This window comes from Centrocercus urophasianus, unplaced genomic scaffold (genome assembly GCF_019232065.1).
Source record: "Centrocercus urophasianus isolate 14NV4802_14NV808 unplaced genomic scaffold, USGS_Curo_1.0 seq_13, whole genome shotgun sequence".
Lineage (NCBI taxonomy): Eukaryota > Metazoa > Chordata > Aves > Galliformes > Phasianidae > Centrocercus > Centrocercus urophasianus.
The window spans coordinates 34,004,206-34,029,576 of NW_024884475.1; the positions used below are offsets into that span (position 1 = coordinate 34,004,206).

A 25,371-nucleotide genomic window follows, 5' to 3' on the forward strand; every position below is an offset into this window, starting at 1 on the left:
ACAGACAGAAATGTTTTTGGTTTTTTTTGCAAAGGATCAGGTTTCTATGAGGCTGAGACCAGATAATTTTCTATCATGTTAAGTACATGGGTAGTGTTAGATTCAGATGTTAAGGCTGTGGTGTTTCTCTCACCTAGTGCTCTAAAGAAAAATCAGAACAAGTAGGCTGAAACAAACATTTCCTAATGGTTCTGGTGCTCTTTGACTTGGGATGCTGTGTTTGCATGTTGCCGGCTAATGCTGCTGTGCGTTCTCTGTGGGATGCACGCCCTCCAAAGGACTTGGGTGTTCTCATATGGAAAGTTTGCATGAGATCAGAAATGACCAGAAATAAGCTTTCATTGCTGGGAAGGAAGCTGCCAGGCAATGCAGGAATGCACTCTGGTGGGTAATTCTTTAGTTACTGACTTGAAAGTGTCTTGAGTAGCAATGTATGTCTGTTTTGTGTTCTAGATGCAAATAATACAAGCATGTATGCTATCATGGTGCAGAGATAAGAACTGTAATTCCTAGGAGGAAAGTTTTAATTTTGCTATCAAAATGAGATTAGGTACAAAGGAAGTTTTTACAAAACATTTTTGTATTTTTGACCAATTGATGTTTCTTCTTTTTTTTCTTCCCTTCCTTATTTCTATTTGATTATGGTGGTTTTACTGTTTTCTCAGTGCTGGCATGAAAATGCTGACGCTGCCTGTGTCCTAATTAGAATTTTGTGATTAACTGATTTTTGATGTCACTGTCAAATCACAGTAGCATTGTCAAACAAACAGCATTAATGATAATAACACAGCACTGATTGAACTGCTAGCTTTAGTCCAGAAAAGGAGATAAAATATCCTATTTGAATTTTTCATTGCTTTTTTTTTTTTTTTTTTGCTGTGAAACAGTAACAGAAAACTCTTCATAGCCGCAGTAAAGTCCCATTTTCAATCCTAAATTGTATGTGTGTTTCTAATTTTTAAATACATCTGAAGCTCCTTGTTATTGTTTTAAGCCTTCAAATGAATGAAACTGTTCAGAGGGGAGCTAGATGGAAAACCTTTTGAAAGAATTGCCCTATGTAGATTTATTTCAAACCCAGTCTGTTCACTGAGACTTTTCCTGCTACCTTTAATGAGCTTTGCTTTGAAGTGTTTATGCAAAGAATAAGTACCCCAAACTCTAGACTCAAGCAGCCTTCTGCATTAGCTGGGTCCTGGAAAGGTCTGGCTGGTATTCTTATAGCCCTCATTAAAACTCAAAGGAAAGTTGGTTTGATTTCTGTCTGTTGGTGGAATTTATCCCTCCTGTGCATACCACTAAATCATCTCTGCCAGACGTGACTCATCCCTAGGATTCATAAATTAGAGAGTGAAAATATATATCTGAGCCACAGAGTATTCAGCAGAAACCATTTAAAAAAATCCATCAGAAGATCCTGTTGACAGTTTCTCAAGAAACTACCCTAATGCAGTGTCACTTGGGCATTTTCTAATTTAACTACTTTTTGAGGCATTGCTTTACAAAAGTGCAAACATTTTTGGTAGATGAGCTTAATATGTATTTGTAATACATTTGCTGAAATTGCTTCATTTTGGGTAATGATCAGGGTTTCTGTATTCCCACATGCTTCTCAAGATTCAGGAGAGAAAAACAGAGAATTTTCCAGTAGCCTTCATTGGAGGTGCTTGAATATCAGGAAAGGAGAGCAGATACCCATTTCCTTCCCTTTCCAAAATGTAAATGTATTTTCTTTACCTCAAACAAGAACTTAATTATCTTCCACCCTCTCTCTTCTATAAAAGTTTCCTATCTGTTACATTATTCCTATTTTGTAAATTTGCTACCTCACATTTAATTAAATTTGAAATGTGCTTCAGTAATCAAACTAATTGAAAAAGTGTTTAATCAGCACTTGATTATTTAAGTAGTGTTTGTACTTGCACTTGTTCAGGGCGGGAGGGGGGGGAAATGAAGTGGAAAGCTGCTTCCTTAGACTACTAGTGGATGGTATGATGGTCATATGGGTATCACTGCAGAGAGGATGTATGGACAGTGATTCGGGGCTTGAAAACTGGGCACTCCTGCTGGAGGCCAACGCTGATTGCTTCCATTGAGCCTGGGCTGCTATTCATGCTAAACATCCCTTGTTCCCTCATCATGCATGTGTCTGCTCAGAATGGCTTATGCCACCTCTTGTTCACACATGTTCGGGTTTGTTTCTTTCACCTTGAATTGGTAAGCTTGGAAGCTGGGAGAACAGAAATAGCTGACTTCTAGTTTGATTTTAGACAAAGAAATAGCTGTATTCTATGGCAAAAGGTGGTTATCTGCTGATTTTAATCAAGGGATTGCAATTATTCCTGAAATTCAGAACAGACTGAAAAAGGCAATCTTAAGTTGTGTGAAGCAAACCTGTAATAATTCTGTTTACTGGAGAATAAAGTATGGATTTTCACTACTGGAAGCCTTGTCTCAGGGTAACAGTGGACATGAAGTGAATTCAGCTGTACTCTTGCCCTCTCCATCAGATGAATAAATGTGGCACTGCTTGGTGCCCAGGGGCAACTTGAGTTAGTGGGGTGATGAATTAACGCTGTGAAGGGAAAGGGGCTGTGCTGCACAGCGCCTCTTTGCTTGTTTTGCTGGTGCTATTAGTCTATTTCTAAGCAACAATTTCAACTATAGTCCTTTCCAACAAGGAAGACAAAAAGAGGTTTCACATCAATAGAGCCCCAGCAGCCCTGGTTGCTTCCAGGCCCCATCATAAACTGGCGCCAGTAGTGCTGTGTATAGGTGTGGGTATGAAATGGGGAGAGTGCCACTATTCTGTGCCCACTTGACGGGGAAGTTCATGCCTGCATAGCTCCTGCCAGATGACACTTCTGCACGCGTGGCTCAATTGCAATAGTTGCTTGCATGTCTGCTTTTTAAGCTCAGGGTACTTGAAGGAGTGACTTAAAGCTGTATCATTGCTTTAAGGCCCTGGTTTTATGGATAGCCCAGGTAACGAGTTGCATATTCAAGGACATAAAGACATGAGGAAGATGTGAGAATTCAAAGTTTCCTGTGGGTGGTGTTGGAGGTCTGCAAGAGCCAAAACACTCTTGTCCAGATTGGCTTCCAGGGACAGTCCTGGGACAAACCATGCTCCAAACCGGACCTGATTTGCTTTGGAAGAAACTGCATAGTTCTCTCTGATAGTGAAGCCAGGAGCAAATAGGCACTTACGTACCTTGTGGGATACCAGTCACCAGGTCCCAAATGTGAAATTGGAAACTATGCTAGCCAAAACTGATGCAATTATTAGTTTCTGTATATGTATTCTCCTCACCGGTAAAAGTCTGAGCTGTTGCTTTCAGATTAAAAGAAAAATGAAAGCAATGTCAACAGTTCAAAAATAAACAATGGTACAGACAGTTACTTTTGCTACAAAACTTAGTGGGGTAACTATAGTGATAGGTAAAGCAGCTTACATGGCAGGGGATGCTGTGTTATGGTTAGGATTTTATTTTATGGAAATTATTTCTATCCGTGAACTACATTAGGCATTTCATTAAATAAGATGGAAAAAAATATGATTTCTTAAAGAGTAGTCTTTGCATTCCAGACAGTTGTTCATTTCCATAATCCATTCAGACAGCACACACTGGTTTATACCACACTGCACTTGGTAAAGCCCCCAGATGCATAGGTTAATATCGAAATGTTTTAAAAAAGCATACTTGTTAATGAACATAGGTGTGTGAAAGTCTTCTAGGCTGTATGCTGGGAAATCTCTCATTGCTATTCTTATGGAAGTTTGGAGAATAAATCACATTTGCAGCATGTTTTTTTTTTCAGTGGAGTTTGGAATAGACATTCTTTTGATCCTGTTCAGAAGATACGATGGATTTTAGGATACTAATTTCTATTGTATTTATAATTAACCACCAAAACTCTTTCTTACTTGGAATAAAATCAGACCTCCCCATTTGTTTATTTGTGCACTATCCAAATATGGTATTTAAAAAAATGGATGCATTTTGCTGATTTCATTTTATTCTTTCTTCCTACTCACATCAGTAGCCTTCTGAGATAAGGCTGGATTTTTTTTTTATTCTCATCACTACATATTTCATAGGGTAGTGTACCAACCTGACTTGAATGATGGTGGAGTTTTGTGGTGTATCTTCAGCTCACACATGATTAAATTATATTTCTTCCTGTCTGAATAAGCACTATATTGGAGTAGATTCATACTTTACTTAGAGTTAGGGAAGTGCATGTCAGTATTTCACTTGTGTGGCTCAGCTCAATAAAATATCGGTTTTGATGAGGTAGAGATAGAAAATCATAAAAGTAGAGGGGGGAAAAATCAAACATTAACAGTACAGATATAAAGCTGTTCTTTTGAAATGCCACCCAATAATATATATTGCGATCTCAAGTTATTGGAACATAGTTTGGTCAAAACAAGCTCAAGTACTGAGAAAAAAAAATATCAAATAACACCTTACTCCTCCCCCTTTTTTATTTTTTGGAAGAAGTCTGTTTAACTCTGTTTGTGAACATCACTGTTGCACAGTTAAATCTGGAATGCTTCACACACCATTACATACCACCTCCCTAGGAAAAGTCTCATCTTTGCTGCTGCATCACCTCTGAAACCTCCTACCATTAATAAGCAAAGGGTAGAGCTGTTTTTCTTGAGTTTTCTGTTGTGTGCAGTGTAACAAGTGGGACATTTAGTATGCCTGCTTGGCTCCGAACTCCTTTAGGGAGAGATTTGGTTGTTCCTGGAAAAAGACCAGTTGGGGGAAGCCTCCTGCTAAAAGGAAGGAGATGCTTTAGCACGTGTGAGGTTGGTCCTGCTCAGAAGCAGCTCAGAAATTCCAGAAGAACACAGTGAGGAGACTATGATAAGTGTTGGGATAAGCCTATCTGGGTTTCATCCTGTTCAAGATGTAATGTTCAAGAAGTGATACTTCTTGAAGTCTATTGAAAAATTTGAGGGTGCAAGAAGTATTTTGTAATTTAAGGAAAAGATGAAAATGTTGAAGAAATCAGGGTGGCCTGAGCATACTCAAAAACTTGGATGTAGAATAGGCAATTGATGGAAGAAATGAGGATGTTCTGAGCATCCCTCTTCTTGGGAGGAGGGCATGCACTGCTGCTGAGTGCTCACCTGTTTAAATCTGGGGAACACTTCAGTTAAGTCAAAGATAGCACAGTATCCAAGTATGTGAAAACTCACAATAAATTTCAGCAGCATCCCAAGCCAGGTTAAACTAAATAAGCTATGGGGAGAAAAGCATGTCAGAGAGGTAAGCAGGATAAAAAACAGCCTTTTTATTTTCAAATTAGTATTCTAAAGTAGCTGTCACGTATGATATAGAAAAGCTCCTAATAGACATGTTCATTTTCTTTATGATCACTGAATTGCTTTGACTCAGGCACCAACTTAGTTCCCCAGCCAAAATTTTCGCACACAATCATCTAATTATAGAATACCAAATTCTATACTTAGGTCTCTACATAAAAGCGACCTGGATTTGAGAACTAGCTTCATCTGAAGTTTCTGTACCTTTACAAAAAAGTCAATGCGTACCACAATTGAGAACCACTGAAAATTAGGCCACCTACCAAGACACAAGTCATTTGTCTTGTGAGTAGAATACCTTGTTTGAGTGGAACAGGTGGAAAGGAGGACAACAGCAAAAAATAATTTGTATGTTTTTTGTCCTTCTTCCTCTAACCTCTAAGCTACTGTCTCAAATGGCACCAGGCTGTTGTTTACTTCAAAAAGCAGCACTTGCAGTCATATAGCTTTCCTCCTTGGTAAGCACGATCCTATCTGTGTACCTACATACATTGTGTTGTCTCAACTGTGGGAGCACATGCATTTTAGCATGAAACAGTTCAGACTGTTTTATTGAGAGACAAAATTGGTCAATAGCTATGCAAATCATCCTAAAGAATATGATGCTCGTGATCAAACCATATGTGTGTAGATTGTTTGTGCACATATACATTTACATACATATGCATTGGGTTATGGTTTGTGTAAACTTTAACAAAGAAAAGGTGCAGAACTGAACACAACATATTCTTGGATAATACTGTTCCTGGTGCTATTCTGCAAGGATTTTGTGAAATTATTACTTTCTTACCTGTATGCGCTTGCCTCATTAGTAATGTTCAGCCAATTTCATCTTTTTTCTATAACTGCTAGGTGATGTGTAGGCATTAGAAGGCTATATAGTGCCTGAGGGTATTTTTTTAGCTACGCAGGACCTATTTTTAAGAAGTGGTGGTAAGGGAATGATATCAGCCCTGAGCCCAGGAGTTTCCAACAAGTTCTCTTAGGAGTGTACAGAACCACGATTGGGGAAACAGAAAGGAAAGCAGAATAAGGTCACTCAGCTCTCTCTACCCTTGCTGTTTTCTTTCAATATTGGTTAGATATGGCAATGTCCTTTTCTCTTACAAGGACTCAGCTTCAGGGTGAGAAAAAGCTTGAAAATGACAGGAATGCATTTGCTTCATACAATCAGAATTTTTTTTTTTTTTTTTTTTTTTTTGCTAATTTCTGTTGCTTTTTGCTTCGTTCATCTTAAAATGTATATTCCCTCTGATCAAGTAATCTTCTTTTAAATTACCCAATGTAGATCAAAGGAAAGTAATACCTTTCCCTTCTTCCCATTACCGCCCCCCTTGCCATTACTCAGTGTGTCCAAAAGTAGCAAAAGTAGCAAAGGAAGGGTACCTACAGGATTCAGGAGAATGGTGAGGAAAAGTTCACCTCCTCGGATACTTTTGTCCAGCTCCTGAGGACCCCCTGGATATTCCTTGTAAAAAATAGTATGAGTGAAAAGGCCACAGGTCTGTCGAGGGAGCACCTGAGAACAAAATGACAGCACCATTGTAATATTAACTTATTTCTGCAAACTCACTCTAACATATTCACTGTAATACTTCCAGCAGCCTGAACAAAGCTGCAGACCTTTCAGACTCTGTAACCCAGTGTGTTTATAGGCTATAGTGTACCTTCTGCACTCTCACTGTAAGCAAATTCCTGCAGATATGATTTCCAGATGCAAAGCTGCATCACACATGCAGACTGCGTTAGCCAGCTTATCCAGTAATAATTAAGGGCTTGTTTCCTGGTGTTTGGAAGAGAAAAAAAACCCAAAAAGCTAAATATTTCTTCCTTTGGCAAGGTTAGTTTATTAAAGGATAAATAATGCTTCCTGGCCGTCTTCACTACTGCAGGTAATTAATGTTATAGGGACACTGAAATGAGTTGTTATTCAAGGCTGTGGACCTCAAATGAGTTTCAGATTTTCCTCAGTTTAACATAACGTATCGTATATTACACAGTGTCCGAAAATCACAGTGAACCCTTCTCCTCTCTGTCAAACCTTTCCAGGACTGGTGGAGCATGCACGTGAGAGTGATCTGAGGTCAGGCCTCCATTCCATCATTAATCAGGAGGCTGCATGTCAGAAACTTGCAAGCTACCAGATGTGGGAAGTAAACTGATCTTGGAAAGTCAGATGTTTTAGTTACATTGCTACCTAGTTAAAATCAAAAGGCTCTGGTGCACCGAGTAAAGACAACAAATGTCAGAGTTTATAGATACTGCCTAACATATGCAGAGACATGATTCACCTGGGGAAGGCCTTTTGTTTCCCTGCAGTCAGTGCTTTCATTTTTCTACTCAGTTAAAAGACAAATAAACCTTGAGATCAGTGAAGCATTTTAATGTGTAAACGCGTTGCTGAATTCAAGTCTATGCCAATCATAATTGGACTTTGTGCAGTAACTTGTTGGTTTTGATTGAGACATATTGAAGGAATGGCATCAAGCTGTGCCGGGGAGTTTCAGTTTGGATGTTAGGAAAAACTACTCCATAAGGGTGGTTGGGAACAGGCTGCATAGAGAAGCAGTGGAGTCACCATTGCTGAAGGTGTTAAAGAAATGTGGAGAAGTGGTACTTAAGGACATGGTTTAGTGGGCAGTATTGGTGGTAGGCAGACGATTGGGCTGGATAATCTTAGAGGTCTTTTCCAACCTTAATGATTCTATGATGCCATGTTTCCTTTGTCAGAATGTTGATCTCCTAAATAAGATTTTACATGTGTAGGCATATTTGCATCTGTTAGGGCTTTTCTAAGGTTAAGGACCCAGCTTTGAAAAATGTATTTCTAACTTAGGTTATACAGATATAAGTTTTGCAGTTGCCAGTTTCAGTCTCACAGTCTTGTCCATTCAAACTTTTTTTCCTCCAAGCTGCTTGCTGGGAGGATGAGTCAAATAATTTTACACAATTTCCTGCCTTTCAAACAGGTGAAATATGCATGTGAAGAGCCCTCTCCCTTCTCACCCAAATGTGGGGTGTAGAAGAATCAAGCATGTGTCCAGTACAGAAGATTCAGGAGCACAGCTCAGAAAGAAACTTTGGCCTTAGAGAAGTGCCAGAGAAGATTACTTCTACATGTTCGTTTTCTCTAGTGTTGAGTTTCTAATCCTTTCATACACTGACATGAAGCAGACCTTGAAACATAGATCTTATGCAGTTTAATGAATTTCAAAATATGCATTTATATTTTGATTGATGGTTGGTAGTAGATTGGGTTACAAATGCACTTAGTTTCTGAAGATTACATTAACAGTTGCCTGAGTTTGTGTGACTTTTTAAAATTGCATAACAAATGCACTCTTTTGGCATCTTTACAAATCCTCGATCACAGAGAATTTTAATGATTGCTGTAAAACTTGAAACATTTGGTAAAAATAGCAGACTTTTGAATCACTTAAAGTAATATTGCTATGAAGCATGGAAATGCAGTGTACCATGATGCCATTGTGGATGAAGCCCCGTCTGTACCGTGCAGGCTTCAAGTGTGGGTATTCTTCTGTGCTGGTCACTCGGATACGCCAGACCTTCTTCCAGGCCTCATACAGCTGGATGTGGACTGGGTAGACTCCAGAGTGGTGTGGAGCCACTGCGTACCCCATGTCAGTTGGTATGCCATGCTCCTGCGACACAGCAGAGAGAAGGATATATTTAGGAGCAGAAAAAGAACACGTAATTCTTCAAAGATTTTCTCCTGTGGATAACAGCTTTGGAGAAGCTGTTGTCCTTGCACAGCCTTGTATCTATTTGTATGTAGCACATGCTAAAAACAGGGGAGAGGTGGAGGGAGCTGGAATTAGTTTGATGTCTGTAGAGTGATAAATAATCCTCTTGGAATCCTCTGTGTTACTGTTTTGTAGAGAACAGGTTTATCTGCCTGTTCATTAGATGTTGCATGCCTTATAATATATGTTCTGTTTGGTTCTGTTTAAAGAATCTTGTAAATTATCAAATAGATTAGAGCAGTAAGCAGAAAAACTTGTTGCTGTGACATTTGTGGCTTGTTCTTTCCTATTACTTGAATAATAAATAGCAAGATGTCTTGCTGATACAAAAGAAACAAAAAAATAAGCATATGTTCCCTATAGCTTCTGAATATACTTGTTTCCCAAAGTATTAGGGTAGTAGCAAAAAATCTGGACTAAAAGACATATTTTCTGTTTCATAAATATTTATTCTGTTTTTCTAAGGAATTACGTGCATTTTCATGAATATAATCTGTAGACTATATTGAAAATACCTCCTGAAGGAACAATGAGGTGTTTATATGCAGGTAGATGGAATTAAGGAGCTAGAGTGTTAAGTGTACTAACGTGTGGAGCATGTTCCTTTACTCCTGAAGATTTCTTGCCTTTGTTCTGCTACTAATTGCATCCATGACCTCATGTGGTCTATCTGAAAAACTCATCTGATGGGATTATCTGATGGGGCCCCTTAACCTTTTCTGTAGACTGGGGTGTTTTTAAGAATGCATGTGATTTGACTGAGTGATTAGCTTTGTTGGGCTGAGTGATGTAAAGAAATGTACCCAGCATTTTGTCACCAACTACTGCCAGGAAGAAAGGCTATGTTCTGCCTCTACTTCCTTATCCTCACACTCATTTTCAACCCCTTCAATTTCTAAGTCCTTTTCAACTCCCATGGGAGATCTCCAGGGGATCTTTTTCTATGCTCTGAGTGTTTACTGCATCTCTTTTGCTCCCAGTGCCATGTGATGTGGGACAGTGCCCATGGCCCCAGTTTCTCACCTTCTCTCCTCTTCTTCCCTAGGTGTCAATAAAAGCACTTGCTTCTCCTGCTGAGAGAGCTGCCACATCAGCTATTTTCTGTTCATATATAATTGATACAGATGAAAATGGTTAAAATCTGAGCTGGTGTGCTTGCCCTTCATCTTGCCCGTATTATCTAATAACTGTTGATTACTTCTGGGAGTGGCAGGTTCTGTAGGGCATCTTTAAGTACTTTGCAACGAAAGGCTTTTGGTTCAGTGAAAAAAAAATAAACCAACTGGGAACTTGAGAAACACCATTTAATGCATCCACTTAAAATTATCTGTTTCTTACTAACAAATATTTTAGTTACCTGCTGATCTTGGGGGAGGTGGGGAGAATGTATAAAAAGAACACCAAACACACTCTTTTGCAATTTACTGACGGAAAAGTGTGACTTTCAGTTATTAATGTTATATACCTGAAAAGCATGAGTCAGTTTAATGATGAATAGAAGTACAGTTAGAAGTGTCACTCTTCTCTTTTCTCTTTTCTTTGAACATGAATAAAGGAATAGGTTATGTCTAAGGGTTTTTGAAAAATCTCACTATTTATTAACAGAATGTCTGAACAGTCTATGATGCTCACAGTCAGATGTACTGAATTACAATGTGCAATAACAAAACTTCACCAAAACCTGCTAGGAAGTTCGCAGACACAAATGTAAAGCAAAAGTGTCTTGATCTAGCTAATGACTGCTACTGTGAGTGTGTCTGAAAGGAGGTATCTGGATGAATACAGGCAAAACCCTGTTTATCTACTTACTATTTGCAGCTGGTATTGCTATAGTAACAGAACCTCAAAACGGTAATCTACCTTTCACAAATAAAATAAGGCACCACTTTGCAAGTTCTCAGTATAAGAAGATATTTAACCTCTGAATAGACCTGCATACTATGCAGTTCATCATTTAAGTACATGTCACTCAGACACCCAATATGATTTTAAAAAAGATATAAGCAAGACGTAATCATATGTGACTAGTTCCATGTTCAATTTACTTGTGTAAATTAAACATTAGATGTCCTATTTTAGTGATTTCTTTTATTTTGTTTTTCGTATTTTTGTTATTAAATTTAGTTTAGTTTGAGAATTAATGTGCTAAAGGAGAAGCAAATACTGAATCCAAGAAGGACTTGCTCCAAGTTGTCAGGCAAGATGGGAGGTGCCATTAGTGAGTACACTCTTTGCTCTAAGGAACAGTTTCCTTATTTCTACATTCAAGACTTTGTAGATGTGCATAGTTTGGAAAATTTCTTGACCTTTTTGGCACTACAAAGAACAGTATTACATTCTTGAGCATGCTTGAGCTGGGACAGGAATCCAAAATAGGAACTGGAAATGCTCAGTCCTGCCAGTGCAGCCTGGCTCATCTGCACAGCCTTACGAGAGCCATGTGCAGGACAGGTGCTTCTATGAGTGGTTTGAAAAGCTGAAGTAATCTGCTGTGGCTCCTTTCCTCTCATAATTATCAGTTTCTTTCAAGCAAGTGAAGACTTTTGACCTTGCTATTTGTACAGAAATGAGCTGTATTCATGTCAGCATGTACTATGTATATTCATTCATTCCACGTTTGCTAAACAGAAGACAGGTAATGGAGACTTAGTGCATTATTCCAGGGCTAGGTGTATTCTCAGAACATAAGTTTGAGTTCTGTTTTCTTCTGTGAGCAGATCCTGGAGATTTTAGTTTAAAAACAAAACAACAACAAAACAAACAGTGACAGGAAAATTGGCTACTTATATTAGCAGAATGTTGTTTGAGAGAGACTCAGTTCCCGATTGCAACAAATACTGCATTTACTTGTTAAAGCACAATAAGGATTAAAATTATGCTATATGACAATAGTAAATCTGGTTTTTAAAAATGACTATTGATTTATTTTACAGAAATATATAATACTGGCCATTACTGGGGAGGGAATAAGAAAACCCAGATCTTTAATTCAACAAATCTTATGTCTACTGTGGATTTCCTCATACAATCAATTGAACTGCAAGAGTACCTTTATATAACTTTCTATAACTAATTCTTAGATGAAGAAGTTAATATAACCTCAGGCACATTTTCAAAAATGTTTTGACTTTGTCCAACAGTAGGTGATAGAGAAAATTTGGTACTTTATGAGATGTTACCTTCCAAAGTTGAGATTTACATAAGCTTTACATACTTTTAGTACTGGGATATATTTTTAATATTGCTGCAGGTAGATGAGATTCCCTATGAGATTATATGTTACTTTGCAAGTTTAAAATACTTATTAAAGTTTTTGTGTGTGTTTTTTTTTTTTTTCTTTAATTTTATTTTAATTTGATAAATGAATTTACCACTTACTTGTCAGCAATCATAAAAATATGATTCTAGACTTCCTGGACACAAAATCTTGTTTATATTTCTGGATAATTTTACTGAATATATGCTTCATCCTTTTAGTTCAATTCTGAACTTTTAAAATAATGTTTAAAAATTTTCTAGCTAGAAAAAATGATTCAGCAAATAAGAAATTATTGTTAAGAGACAGAAGTGCTAATGTGAATCTAGCTTATAATCAGGAAATTGAATCCAAGGAGCAATATAAGAGAGGATCTGAATTGATTTGTTTTGTAAAAGTGCATCTCACTTCATATCAGATCATAGTGGTGTTTTTATAGCCTATGATAATTTTTGCCCTCTTTCTACCATACATGGGTGTATGTGTTCACAAATGAGAGCAGAAAATAATTAGAGAGCAAATAAATCAAGGCAAAAAAAAAAAAAAAAAAAAAGCTGCAGGCTTTGGATTAAATATATCCTAGTTTTTGTAAGATAAGGATATATAAGAGGGAGAGGAAGAATATTTTATGATTAAAGGTTGGCAGTGAAAATCAGCAGAACTTGGTTTGTTTTATTTTTGGAATATGGGCTAGCAGAGACATCTGCTTACATGATTTGTTTACCTCTGTATCAGTTGTCTGGCCTATAAAGACATAAGAATAATAATATCTGAGATCTTATCAGTTTGCAAAGCTTAATCCATTAATGTCTGTAAAGGATTTGGGGATCCTCTGGTAGGAGAAGAAAATAAAACAACCCACAAAATATGATTGACAAAACAAATTAATAACCAAATAAATATCATTTTCCTTTAACTGAGCTTTGAAATATACTATCCATATATACATAAATAATAAGACGTTAGAATAGCAAAGTTATAGTTAGTCTGCAACCTGCTTTACTGAAGTTAAAATCACTTGTTCTGGTGTCTACTTGTTTAAGCTTTCTGGTATAAATCTTCCCCAAACAATAACAGACAGAGATAAAGACCAAAATCTAAAAAAAAGGACTTTGCTCTTTGTCTGTAAAAGTGAGGGAAGAATGAAACACGAGCATACTGGGTGCATCAACAGTGGGAGTGTGCGGGGCTTGGGCTTCCTCTCGTCCCCATGCAAGGGAAATGTCCTTTGAAACAGCAGAAACATGGGAGGCTGCATGGAATCCTAGCAGGTATTTGTTTCCTATAGCTGTTATGCCCTGCTCTTAGAGCGTGAAGCTGAGGATGCCGTGAGTGCTTGGGAAGAGGTGTGGCAGGGATGGGCACAATGGGCACTGGCAGCTCAGGCACGTGTGGGCAGGGATTTTGTTAAGCAGGACTTCCTTCACTTCATGATAGAACCAGGGCTACGGGGCAACAGTGTTTGTGAAGGATGTCAGAAAACAACTTCCTCTCGCTGTCTGGATGTGGAACTGCAGAAATGAGGAAAGATGTGCTCATATTAAAGGTGCTCTCATTTAATTCACAAGCGGTTTACAGGCAAAGGGAATTCTTTAAAGACTGTTGATTTTATAAAGCCCCAGAGGTTTACTTATTCACAGAGGTTTACTTATCTGCAGTGAAATCAAGGTAATTGCGCACCTAATTAGCAATTAGTTGTATTTATACAAATTTATTTAGCTATCTGATTTCTATGAGTATTTTGTGATGTACCTGTTTGAAGCAGGCTGCAATTGTAACCTCTCTATTTATAGAGCCTCACTCTGAGGTGCAGACATACCAGTGTAGAACAGAGCAAGGTGTTTTATCCAGCTGCCGCTGTAACACCTGCATTTCTTGCCTGTATCCAGCAGACTGTATTTATGCTCAAGCTTCTGCAAACCAAAGATTATACACTGTGTAAATGCAAGAGCCAATAAAAATTGTGCTTGTGTACATTTATAGCTCCATGTGATAATATCCATGAAATACTGTGTTTCAGATAAACTGGCTTATGTTTGTTAAGCTTGACTTTAATCCACAGCACTCAGAGAACATTCCTTTTATGAAACGTTTTCTCTCAGTGAACATCACCACTCCTGAGCCTCACGCTTCCTTGCGTGAAGAAACTGCTGACTGTGAAGGGATTTAGATCTAGCCTTTAAGTTCCAGGTTTCCAGTCCGTGTGATGTTTCTTCCAAAATGAAAATGCCCTGAGGAACTGACAGGTCTTAATGAAGAGATTTTTTTTGTTGTGGTGGTGTTTTTTGGGATGTTAAAGCAGCCTTGATTGCTCTTTTCTGATATAATTATTTGCTCTCCCATCTTGAAGAATTCATTTTGTTCTCACTGTCTTTAAAAAATGAACAAAGAAATACATCAGGTGAAGAATGAATGTGATCGTACTTCTGAATAATTACTGCAGCTTCCCTTGCACAAACTGGCAAAGTGTTTACTTACAGTTAAAACAGGAGGTGGGCAGATACGGTCAATAAATAGGAAATGTGTGAGAAAATGGCATAAACGTCAAGCTGCATTCCCCTGAGTATGGTTCTAAATAAAGATAATAGAGCACAAATAAGATTTATAGCACTAAGCAGATTTACTGTTCACTGTTCTGGACCTATAATATAAATTTGGAAACACGCTGTGAAGTAAGAGAATAATAAAAAGGACTCGCTTTCATTTTGGAAGACTTAAAGAAGTGCGATTGTAGAAAAGGGAATTCCTTTCCCAAATAAGACATGAGTCTGAGAATGAGAAAGAAGAGCACAAGGCTATTCTGGAGTCATAGCTGGAAGCTCTGTTAAATATCAGGAAAGCTGTCATATCAGGAAGACAAATTTCTACCCCAGAGTGGACTTCAAAGGAAGCCTTTTGAAAAGAAATGTTCTCATAAGTAAATTGCAGAGCTCGTATCGATTCAAGGTTGAGAGGTTGGTACAACCCCTGTCCAAATGCTAGCAGGAAATAAAGCTGTAATAACTGCAGCCTTTCCCTGACATCAGCCTCTTATTTATAGGCACCCAAAGGAGTCTCTACCCTTCAATGATGATAGGAAGATGGGCTTTCTGTAGCTGATGATCTTTCTGTAGCTGAAGTTGCAAACATTCTATTACAAGCTCTGTTTTCAAGCTGCGTTATAGATTTTATTTCTGAAAGTGATTTGATCTAAAAGACATCGTGTTACCTGAAAATACTAGGAAAATTTTCCTACAGGTTTTGAAGATGAATTCATACTTGAGATAGGAATTACTTAAATTGTTCTTGCATTTAAAATCTCAACTATATATAGATTCCTTAGGCAGTTAGGCCAGGTCAAACAAAAGACATGAACAGGCCATGCCAGGAGTGACACTGTAACACTGTTGTAGAAGAGAAAAGTCATCCAAAACGCCTCTGCACTGATTTCCTACAAAGAAGTAGATGAAGGAGGTTATCTAGAGAGAAGAGTGAGCGGTTAAGCCATTTTTAATGAATTTGCTTTAGAGGTTGTTAGGAAAATATTTTCGTAAACAAGGGAATAAATTGCTTCCAACTGTTTGTTAAGACATCTGCCTTGGCTTGGCTTCTTGATGCCTCTTGGCTTATGTGAGGGATGGGGAGCAGGGTTTACTGCTGGCTGCCCTTTCTGAGCTGTGAGGGGCTGAACTTTGTGCTCCCTAAGCAGCAGAGAAAGCTTCGCTGCGTACTCTGTTCTTCTGAGTGGCACAGGTTACTTGGCATTTCTGTGCCTTGTCAAAGTCCACACAAGTGTCTTTTCTAAAGAGAGCATTTTCAGACTTCAGCTGTTTTTTGTGATGCTGCTTAGTAGAATTACCCTGAATGGACTGTAAGTGGTTTCCACGTGACCTCTGCGTGTAAGTGCTCTGAGCTCTGGGCAGTGCTAGTAGGATGGCTCTTGTAAGTTAACAACAGAAAAAAGCAAAAAGGAAATGTTATCTGTAAATATTACTAAAAGCTTAGCTATGTGAAAAAGCATATTTTCAGGTCATCTAAAAAAGCACTCTGAAGTCCCACAGCTTCACTTATTTACCTCATTAGCTTCAAGGTTTCTCACAAACCATGCACAACATTTCACAAAGTTGATCGAAGCTTTCACCCTCACTTCTGAAGCTGTTTGCACCAGACATCAAGGAGCTGATAACCTGTGTATTATTCCCTTCCTAAAGCTCAAAAGGCCAAATGACGTCTGCCAAGAATTCCCTGCTTCTGATCCCTGTGGTCTTGCAAGACAAGGTCGATGGGCTGCTTCCTATCCAGTAAGCCTGTGCCGGAGAAAAAGGGAAAATTCAGCCCAAGTTTGAGTCAGTGTGTTTTTTTTAGGGCTGAGTTACCAATCTTGAAACCTTATTTTTATACCTATTTAAACATGTGTATAATACAACTAATATAGCCACGCTTTCCTTGCTGTATTTATATGCAAAGGTGATCCATCTGGTAACTCTTACTTACCAGTGCAAATTCTTTGTTGAGGATCATCTGCTCCACCAGTGATGACTCATTGTGGAAGAGATGAGGCTGCATGTGACTCCACATATGAGGAAACCACCAAAATTCATCCACAGACCTCAACAGCAGGTCATCACCTTCATCTTCCTCCTCAGTGCCTGCAAAAGATCGAAGAAGAAGAAAAAAAAAGAATAGAAAAGTAAAGCAGAAAATGTCTATAATTACTTTGGTGGGAGTTTTCTTGTTTGCTTTCAAGATAGAGGCTGCTATAAAACCTCGTGTCTGGCTCTGATTTCTCACTGTGCTACGGACAGTCTCTAAAATATCACAGAAGGAATCAGATGAGATACGATGGCTGATAGCTCTCTCTTTCTATTCCTGACACCATGTTAGTTTACCGTAGTTCTAACACAGTGTAAGTTTTAAGAGTGAATTGCTGTTCTATGTAATACACTAGAGGTTTCTAGAAGTTCAGGCTCCCTGTGAAGATGATGATTGGATGGACTGCCCATGGTGGTGGTTGAGTCACTATTCCTCAAAGTGTTCAAGAAATGTAGAGATGTGGTACTAAGGAACATGGTTTACTGGGCAATATTGATGGTAGGTGGACAGTTGGAATGGATGGTCACAGAGGTCTTTTCCAACCTTAATGATTCTATGACTTGTATCCACCTGCTTTGGTCCTGGTTGACACTGCATAGCTGAGGCTGGTGTGGTGGCACTGCAGAATGCTGTGTACCAGTATCTTGCTAAAACTTACTCTTTACTGCTACCTCTTGAACCTCAGCAAAGTGAAATCTGATACTTTCTGGTAAAAAATGAAAAAAAGTTTCAAAGATGTGATAAACACAAAAATGATGACAAGAGTTTTATGTGTTGTTTACTGTGGTTCAATATTCTATTCTTGCCATGTTCAATCTCTAAGTAAAAAGAATAAAAATTCCTATGTTAGTGAAGAATATCTGCGTCAAGCAGAAGCATGTATGCTTATAACAAATCAAACCCCCCTATCTAAGAAATGATACAGTGCTACTTCCACAGTATGCAGACATATGTCTCCAGTGCTTTTTTAATCTAGGAAGGAAAAGTTATGTTTCCACTAACTTTACCCTCAAATTACTGAACAACATTCAGTTTATTGCACTTTCCTGTCTTGTTCCTTTATCATCTTACTTTAAACGCCTTTATTTAGCTTTGGTCAAAGAAATAATTGTCCAAATCAGTCTACTGATGCAAACATGGATTGCTTTCTCTCTATGGGCCTTTCAATTTCTGCAAAAATCATTGAAACAAAATGTTCCATGGATGTCTCTGTTTACCTTTGTGGTATGAAGCAGGGACACACAGAGATAGCTGCTCAGTGCATGCAATGCATCTCTTTAGTTTTCACTTTTACAGGTCTGTTTTGAAGAATGCTACTACATAAACGGAGCATTTATTTGAAACTTTTGCCTAGCATCACTGAATTTATCAATTTATTTTCCTTTGTAGCACTCTGCAAGTCCTAAGAAAGCATGAAGTTGCTCCCGCTGATGGGAGCACTTCTGGAAAAGAGGAAAACAACCTTGTTTTTAGGTGACTTCTTCCTCAGACAAAGGGACTGATGGCTGCCCTGTCTGCTCCATTATCCAAAACTTCTCGATGGTGCATTTTTTAATGACTACTCTCTTGTTTCTTGGAATATATTGTTCATTTGCACCCTCCCAGGGAAATGCAATCAGAAGGGAGATAATTAACATAGACATTTCTGTGTGAAAGCAGGAAAAAGAGAAAAGGGTAAATATAATAAAGAACTGTGATTATTCGACGTATAAATAATTTAGTCCAAATGATAGTTTATTGCCATATTAAAGTATGGTTGTTTAGATAGACTATTTTATATCACATTTTATAGTGATTTGTTTATAAATTTAGATACAATTCATCAAAATTTGCACATATTTATTTTACCATAGCAAAGATCAAACAAGATAAAGCATAAAACTTCCTAGCTTATACAGACAAAGTGTCAGAGTTGGAACAGAAAGGCTTGAAGTTTAACACTTGGTGAAGTTTTCACTTTTTGGAGGACTATTTTCTTTATAGGTTATGAAAAGAATGTTTGATTTTTATGAAATATCAAATAGAGGTATTTTTAAAAAGTGAAAAGCTTAATGCAGTATTTGCAAAGTGCTTATATATTTTGAATATTTTTTGCCCAACATCTTGTTTAAAGTATTGAAAGCAAAACAAGAAATTGGGAAGTTTTCCATTCTTGTGTAATCAGTGTTCTCTGTGTGAGTTTCTATCTTCATTTTAGTCTGAAATCTCAAAACTGCAGTAGGCCTACAATCAAGAAGATGAACATATATCTACTTTGAAAGACAGTATGCACTTTGCACAGGTGGATAATAATTTGGTGTTTGATTGCATTTAATAAATAAACCTTCATTTTAAACCTACAGCAACTTAGAGGTCTCAAGCTCAAGATTGAAGCAATGTTTGAAGTTGCGATCAATAATATTAAAAATTTCAAATGCAAATTCTGAGAGTATTTTCGTTTCTGTTGCCATAGTGTAAACAAGCAGAAGATATTTGCTAGAACTGCATAACCAGTAGTCTTTACTCTTTTTTTTTTCTTTTTTTCCTATCAGTTTCACATCTACAGTGTAGTATATACCTGTGCTACAGGAGGGAATAATGATGGCGTTAAGATATGTCAGTTGTTGTACTGGTATGCAGGCAAGCCAGATAGGATCAGTATTTGTCATACAGAAGTCAGCAGCATCTTTCAATGAAAATGCTTAACTGTTTAATATGCCAACACATTCCCAAGATCATCTCCCTCCTGTAGATTTAAACTGATCCTAGTTCTGGAAAGGCAAGCAAAATCACAAATTAAAGAAGTCAATAAGGTACAACAATCTTGGTGCACTAATAAAACATGTTGAATATCTGATACTAAAAGCTTCTGGGGGTAAACAAGCCACATTTACAGTAATTAAAGAATACTTTTCCATGTTTTATTTATTATGAGTCAGTAAAGTGTATATTGCATAGAGAATACTTTAGAATCTTTCCTCTAAACTGATATGACAAATGCCACCACTGACCTGTAAATGAAGTGCGCACTTAAAAACTTGAATACTTCACTGAGTATAGACAGCAGCACGTCCCTTAATGGAGGCAATGGCATGCTTCAGCTCATTAAGTAGTTTAGTGCTATTTTTGTATGCCTTGGGATCCCTAGGAGGACAAGCAAACATGCACATACTCCTGTATTCTCTCACTGTGGCAGCAGCAGTGAATCAGAAATTGGTCTGTGTTATACCAGCTGGGCAATGAAACCTGTCGGTTAGTAGGAACTGGCTTCACTAAGAAATAGTAACAGCATACGGAGACAATTGGGATTGTCAGAAAAAGTGCTTTGGCAGGTTAAGTGGGATTTTGTAGGAAAGCTTCATGTTTTCTGCCAGTCACTGCCTTCATCTTATAATATTTCTAATAAGTAATCTTCTTTTCTACCTCTTCTCCTCCTTGAATTTTCTTTCTGTGTGGTGGATACCGAAATGCCTGATACCAGCTTCACTGCAATGGAGCACCATCCTGCTTCAGAGCTGCTCAGAGCCTTGGGCTATTTTGTTTATTTTGCTGTATTAAGTGTATGTCCAATTAATCTCCAGAAGAGCTAACTATACAGGCAGGTCAAGCTGAAGTGAGCAGAATACTGAAGGTTTGTCTCCAAAGTTCTTTCCTAATCACAGATCTGCCAGTGGCTTGTTATATGACTCCGGGCAAGTAATTCCATCTCTCTCTACATCTCATTTTTCTCAGACTCTGCTGCTTATTTCTTTAGTCTCTAAGGTTTCCTGGGCAGCAGTTGCCTAGCATTATGTGTCCGCACAAGGGGAAAACAGCTTGGACTTTCAGTGGTGCCTGAGAACAACAGTAACAAGAATAATTTTGGTTTCCTTCTCTCTACTTATCTTTCAAATGATTTTTCATCCCCTTATCTCCCAGGGTCCTTTTTACTCTTCTAATTGATGACGAAATAGAGACATAAGAGGTAGATGAGCTGGCTAGCATCATGTTCACATGCTGGCAATGAAAGGGAGAGTACTGCTGCACTTACACTGTGACAGAGAATCTTCATCTTCCTGCTGTACTACGCAGCTACCTCATGACCTGTTGCAGCTAGGACTGTGTCATTCCTTGCTTCTAAAGTTCTCTCATCATTTTGCTGCTGCAATGCCTTCACATCTCCTCTGAGTGATTCCCAGCCTACATAGTGCCACTCAGGCAGGAAGCGTTAGATGTGGCTGAATGTATTGGCATTCTGGAGTCTTGAAAGATGAGAAAGGTGCAGTACAAGAAGGACAGTATATGTCTCTGTTGCAGTGTGTCTCTAAATATGTCTTTTTATGTTAGGGAGAAGAAGATGAAGGGGAAGGGAGGGAGAAAAAGGTGGGAAGGGAACATTGTGCAGCAGGGAAGTGAACCAAAAGAGAGAGAGGAGTCATAAAAAGAAGGAAATGTAAAAGCACCTAATCTTCCATGGAAGCATGGTGTGGGTATACAACTTGTTCCTGCATGCAGCACAGAGGTAACAGGATTTCAATTAAATTTATTTTCATCTTGTTTTCTCTTTTCTTGGAAAAAGAATGTACTTCTGAACTGTATGATTCTACCTTCATCATCCCTCCCAGTTTTCAGACACTTAAATAACTTCTAGTCATAACAAAATCTTATGTGTCCCATTTAAATACATCTGCCTCTTTAGAGGTTATGAGACCTTTTTTTTTTATTTGGTCTTGTATGTTTCTTCATATCTGTCATACTGGTAAATCTTTAGTATTTCTTCTCTGTTCTCTTGCACTGTGCAGAATTACAGAGATCTTGGCAGCTCCTTTTCTCCTTTTACAACCTAATGTTTACTATCATACATCTTTCAGAAAAGCACCAATGACATCTATGTATTCCTAATAACTTTATCCATAGACAATTCTTGCACCAGTGGACAGAGAATGAGACCCTGGATCTAAAATGGTGGAGCATATATTTTCCACTCCTCTACCGAGTAAGCGCTTTAATTTAAAAAAAGCATGTCTAAAGCTGGGCTTAAAATCCTGTCACCTATTTATCTGTAGCTACCTGAGAATATGAAGTTCTTTCTTACCTGTGTGGTAAAATTTTCCTGAAAATCCAAGGTTGAAGGTAAAATTTGCAACCTGAGTGCGCAGTACATTTTGAGTCTCTAGTAAAGCCTGAAATAAATAAGAAATTAACATGCATTTAGAAAAGTGAGCATTAATTTTTGAATTCCTCATTTAAAAAAATCATGTCCAGCTGAGGAGATATAATAAAGAAGATCCTGTTTAATATTTCACATTTTATTTTGAGGTTATTCTTTTTTTTCCCCCTTTTTTTCCTTTTTAAACTATTACAGTTAGCCTAATTTGCTCCGTCAGTTTGATGATCTAGCAATGCTAGTAGTAGATTCTAAGTGCTGAAGTACATGACAGACTTATTAAGTGTATTAATATATTAATATATTAATACTATACTATAAAAAATACTATATTAATATATAGTATTTTGATACTATATATTATTTGCAGTGATCTTGCAGGACTTGAATCCAGTCATTGAATCAGTGTACACTACATCACTAAGCAACTCACATTTGGCGTTATTAATGAGGCTTGATAAAATGTGCTTAAACTTCAAAGTTAGAAATATTGCTTACCATCCAGATGTGGAGGCATTAGGGTTTACTTACCTGCAGATACACGTTTGACTGTGTTTAATTACCTAATTCAGGATTATTTGTGAAAGTCAAATTTTGATCTATGGTGGAAGTAACATCCATTTTTCTCAACCAAAATCAAATTCATTTTTATTTTATCTCTTCTCCATGAAAAGGATAAGACTAATCTAAATGAAAGAGAGGACAAGTATATTGCTTGCAGAATAGGTGTAGTCCTGGTTCTCCATCTAATATGCATTTTTTTCATGTGCACGTTCCCAGCAAACACAGAAAAAGATAATGGTTCTGTCTGCATGAGCTGTCCACCTCTATTATTGGGTCATCAACTCTGCGCTGCTTCTAAAGATAGTCCTTGCTGCGCAGATTTCTGCTTTGAATCAGCAGCTCACAATCTGGATGTGCTACGTATGTGAGATGAATAGTGCATTTATCTCCCTATTGGTCTTGCCATTGTTGAATGGGCTATAAACTCTATTTTCATCAATTTTCCATGTCTCCATTATGTGGCTCTCTAGAACTTTTCACATCATCTACTAATAACATTTCTATTGATCAAATGTTCATGTTCTAGTAAAGTTCAAAGACAAAGTGAACACAATGGTTTACACGCAGCCCAAAGTCCAGCTAATGTTTCCTTTAGTTTCAAAAGATTACATTTCGTATGTTCATTAGGAAGTTCACTTTACATTATAGGAAGACAGGATCACTATTTTGTTCAACTCGCTGGTATAAATTAGAAAAAAGGAAAGAACTATTTGTGCCCAAAATGCAATTAGTCCGTTATAAGTGGTGAATCATGGATTTAAGAAACTGAAATGCAGATTAGTGGCCTGTGCAATCCTAATCCAGATGGGAGCCAAGCAAAACTGATATCTCCTTTGTGTTGCCGTGGGTTAGGAGATGTCAACTGCTGTCAGCTATTTTGGTAGAACATTAATTTTCTAAAGGTATGGATCTCATGTTAACTACAATATATATTTAGAGGCTATGGACACTGGAGCTCTAGTCTTTTCTAAAGCTTCATTTGCTAACAGTCATTAACAATAAAGGCATTGTTTAGGTGCCAGGCCGCTTCGGAGTGTAATATAAAAAGTTGTCAGAAAGTGCATCTTCATTTTACTTTTGTTCCAACAGAAACATTGATTGAATGTTAAAGAAGACTTAAAACAAACAGTGGTTGTCAGCCATTGCAGTCACCTAGTGGGTTGCTAAAGGAAATAAGTATGGCAATCATTGCAGTAAATCATGTGCTTGAGCATTGTGCATTGAGATACATGTTGGTCTCCAGCTTATACTGGCGGACATTTAATAAATTGATCATTTAAGTTCTGTGACAATTTCACATATTTTGGGGCTCTATCTACATACTATGTAAATATTCACCAACACGTTTAACCTTAGCTAATAGTGCTATTAATCTCTAGGAAATTGAGGAATATCCCCAGTTGATAAAAAGAGTCACTAAACTGACTCTGTTGAAGTCATAAGCAGAGAATCTGAGTTGTTATATGTTAGAATATAACTTCCCAAGCTATGTAGAGTATTTTATATATGTTGAGAAAGACTGATGGGCTGAGAAAAATCAATTCAATTTTCCTTTGAGGGAAGAGCACCTTGAGAAATTATTTCTTAGCATATAGTGGAAGAAGGTATGCAAAAGAACTGTCATTATATCACTTAATTTTTTTTCTCTCTAATTTCCCTCACACTCACGTTTCAATAAGATCACAGAACTGGAAGATAGGCAGAAGCTTTACATCCCAGTAAGGTCTCATTAAAATTTCAGAGTGAGGATTAAGATGTAAATCCTGTAACCTGCAGTGTGTCAAGCATTTTTCTCTGTCTAAAGGGCAAATCTGTCACTCAAACTAGATTTGTCTTGGTCCCAAATACTTGGTTTTATTGCCATTTCCATATATGCATATTAACTGAAATGATATGTGCTAAATTTCATTTTCATGACCTCACTCTGTTTTAATACTAAGAGGATACTGTTAACCTAATGCATTTTGTCACTGCTTACTTTCTGTAGAGGATGAGAAATATCTTCTGATTCCGAAACATCTCCCTGGGTGATTAGGGTCTACCTTCTCTACTTTCACAGAATATGTATTTGAACAAAATTTCTAATGACCTACACTGCCCTCACCAGTAATTTTGCAGAGTAAATAGTAAGACCTTTATATCGTACAGGGTACAGACTGTAGCACAGTACCATGACAAGAAAGGAGCTGATGATTTGCAATCTTGTGAGTGATTAAACCCCTGCTTTTAGTGCTGAAACAAGGAAGGCTGTTGTCAAGCGGGGTTGCTGTCCACGGGCCTCTGGGTGTTGCAGCCTGGAGGAGTTCCATGTCCCTGCCATCTGGTGCTAGAAGTTTCTCTGGGGCTCACAGCCTTCAAAAGAGGTGGAAGGCATTTATTTTATTCTAATTATACTCATGGAAGGATTTCACAGGATGAGGAAGGACTATTGAATTTTAACAGCTGGAAATCATATCTGCCACCAGGTGTGAATACAGCTATTCACACTCTGCTCAGGTCCTGCTGTGCTCTCCCTGCCTCTCCTTGGCAGACCTCACTCCCCGGAGCCTCATCTGTCCCCATCCCTGTTGCCACTCCCACTGACTTTGTATCATAACCTCAGGACTTGATGCTATCACTGAAAGAGAAACTTTGGAAGCTTGACTGGTAGGCACTGTAGGCACTGCCCACAACCCACAACCTTTTTTTTTTTTTTTTTTTTTTTTTTTTTTAATATATTTCCACTGCCCATAGTATTTCAATGCTATCT

General features: G+C 37.8%; 1 protein-coding gene across 3 annotated transcripts in view; it reads right to left on the reverse strand.

Moving 5' to 3' along the window:
* NDST4 (N-deacetylase and N-sulfotransferase 4) overlaps positions 1-25,371 on the reverse strand; it is a 158,185-nt gene that overhangs the window by 38,001 nt on the left and 94,813 nt on the right. For all 3 annotated transcript variants that reach the window (XM_042812441.1, XM_042812442.1, XM_042812439.1), the window contains exons 5-8: positions 21,987-22,074; positions 16,835-16,989; positions 8,818-9,003; positions 6,732-6,860 (exon numbers count right to left, since the gene is read on the reverse strand). In XM_042812441.1, coding sequence (XP_042668375.1) covers positions 6,732-6,860; positions 8,818-9,003; positions 16,835-16,989; positions 21,987-22,074 — 558 coding nt within the window. The remainder of the gene's footprint in view (positions 1-6,731; positions 6,861-8,817; positions 9,004-16,834; positions 16,990-21,986; positions 22,075-25,371) is intronic.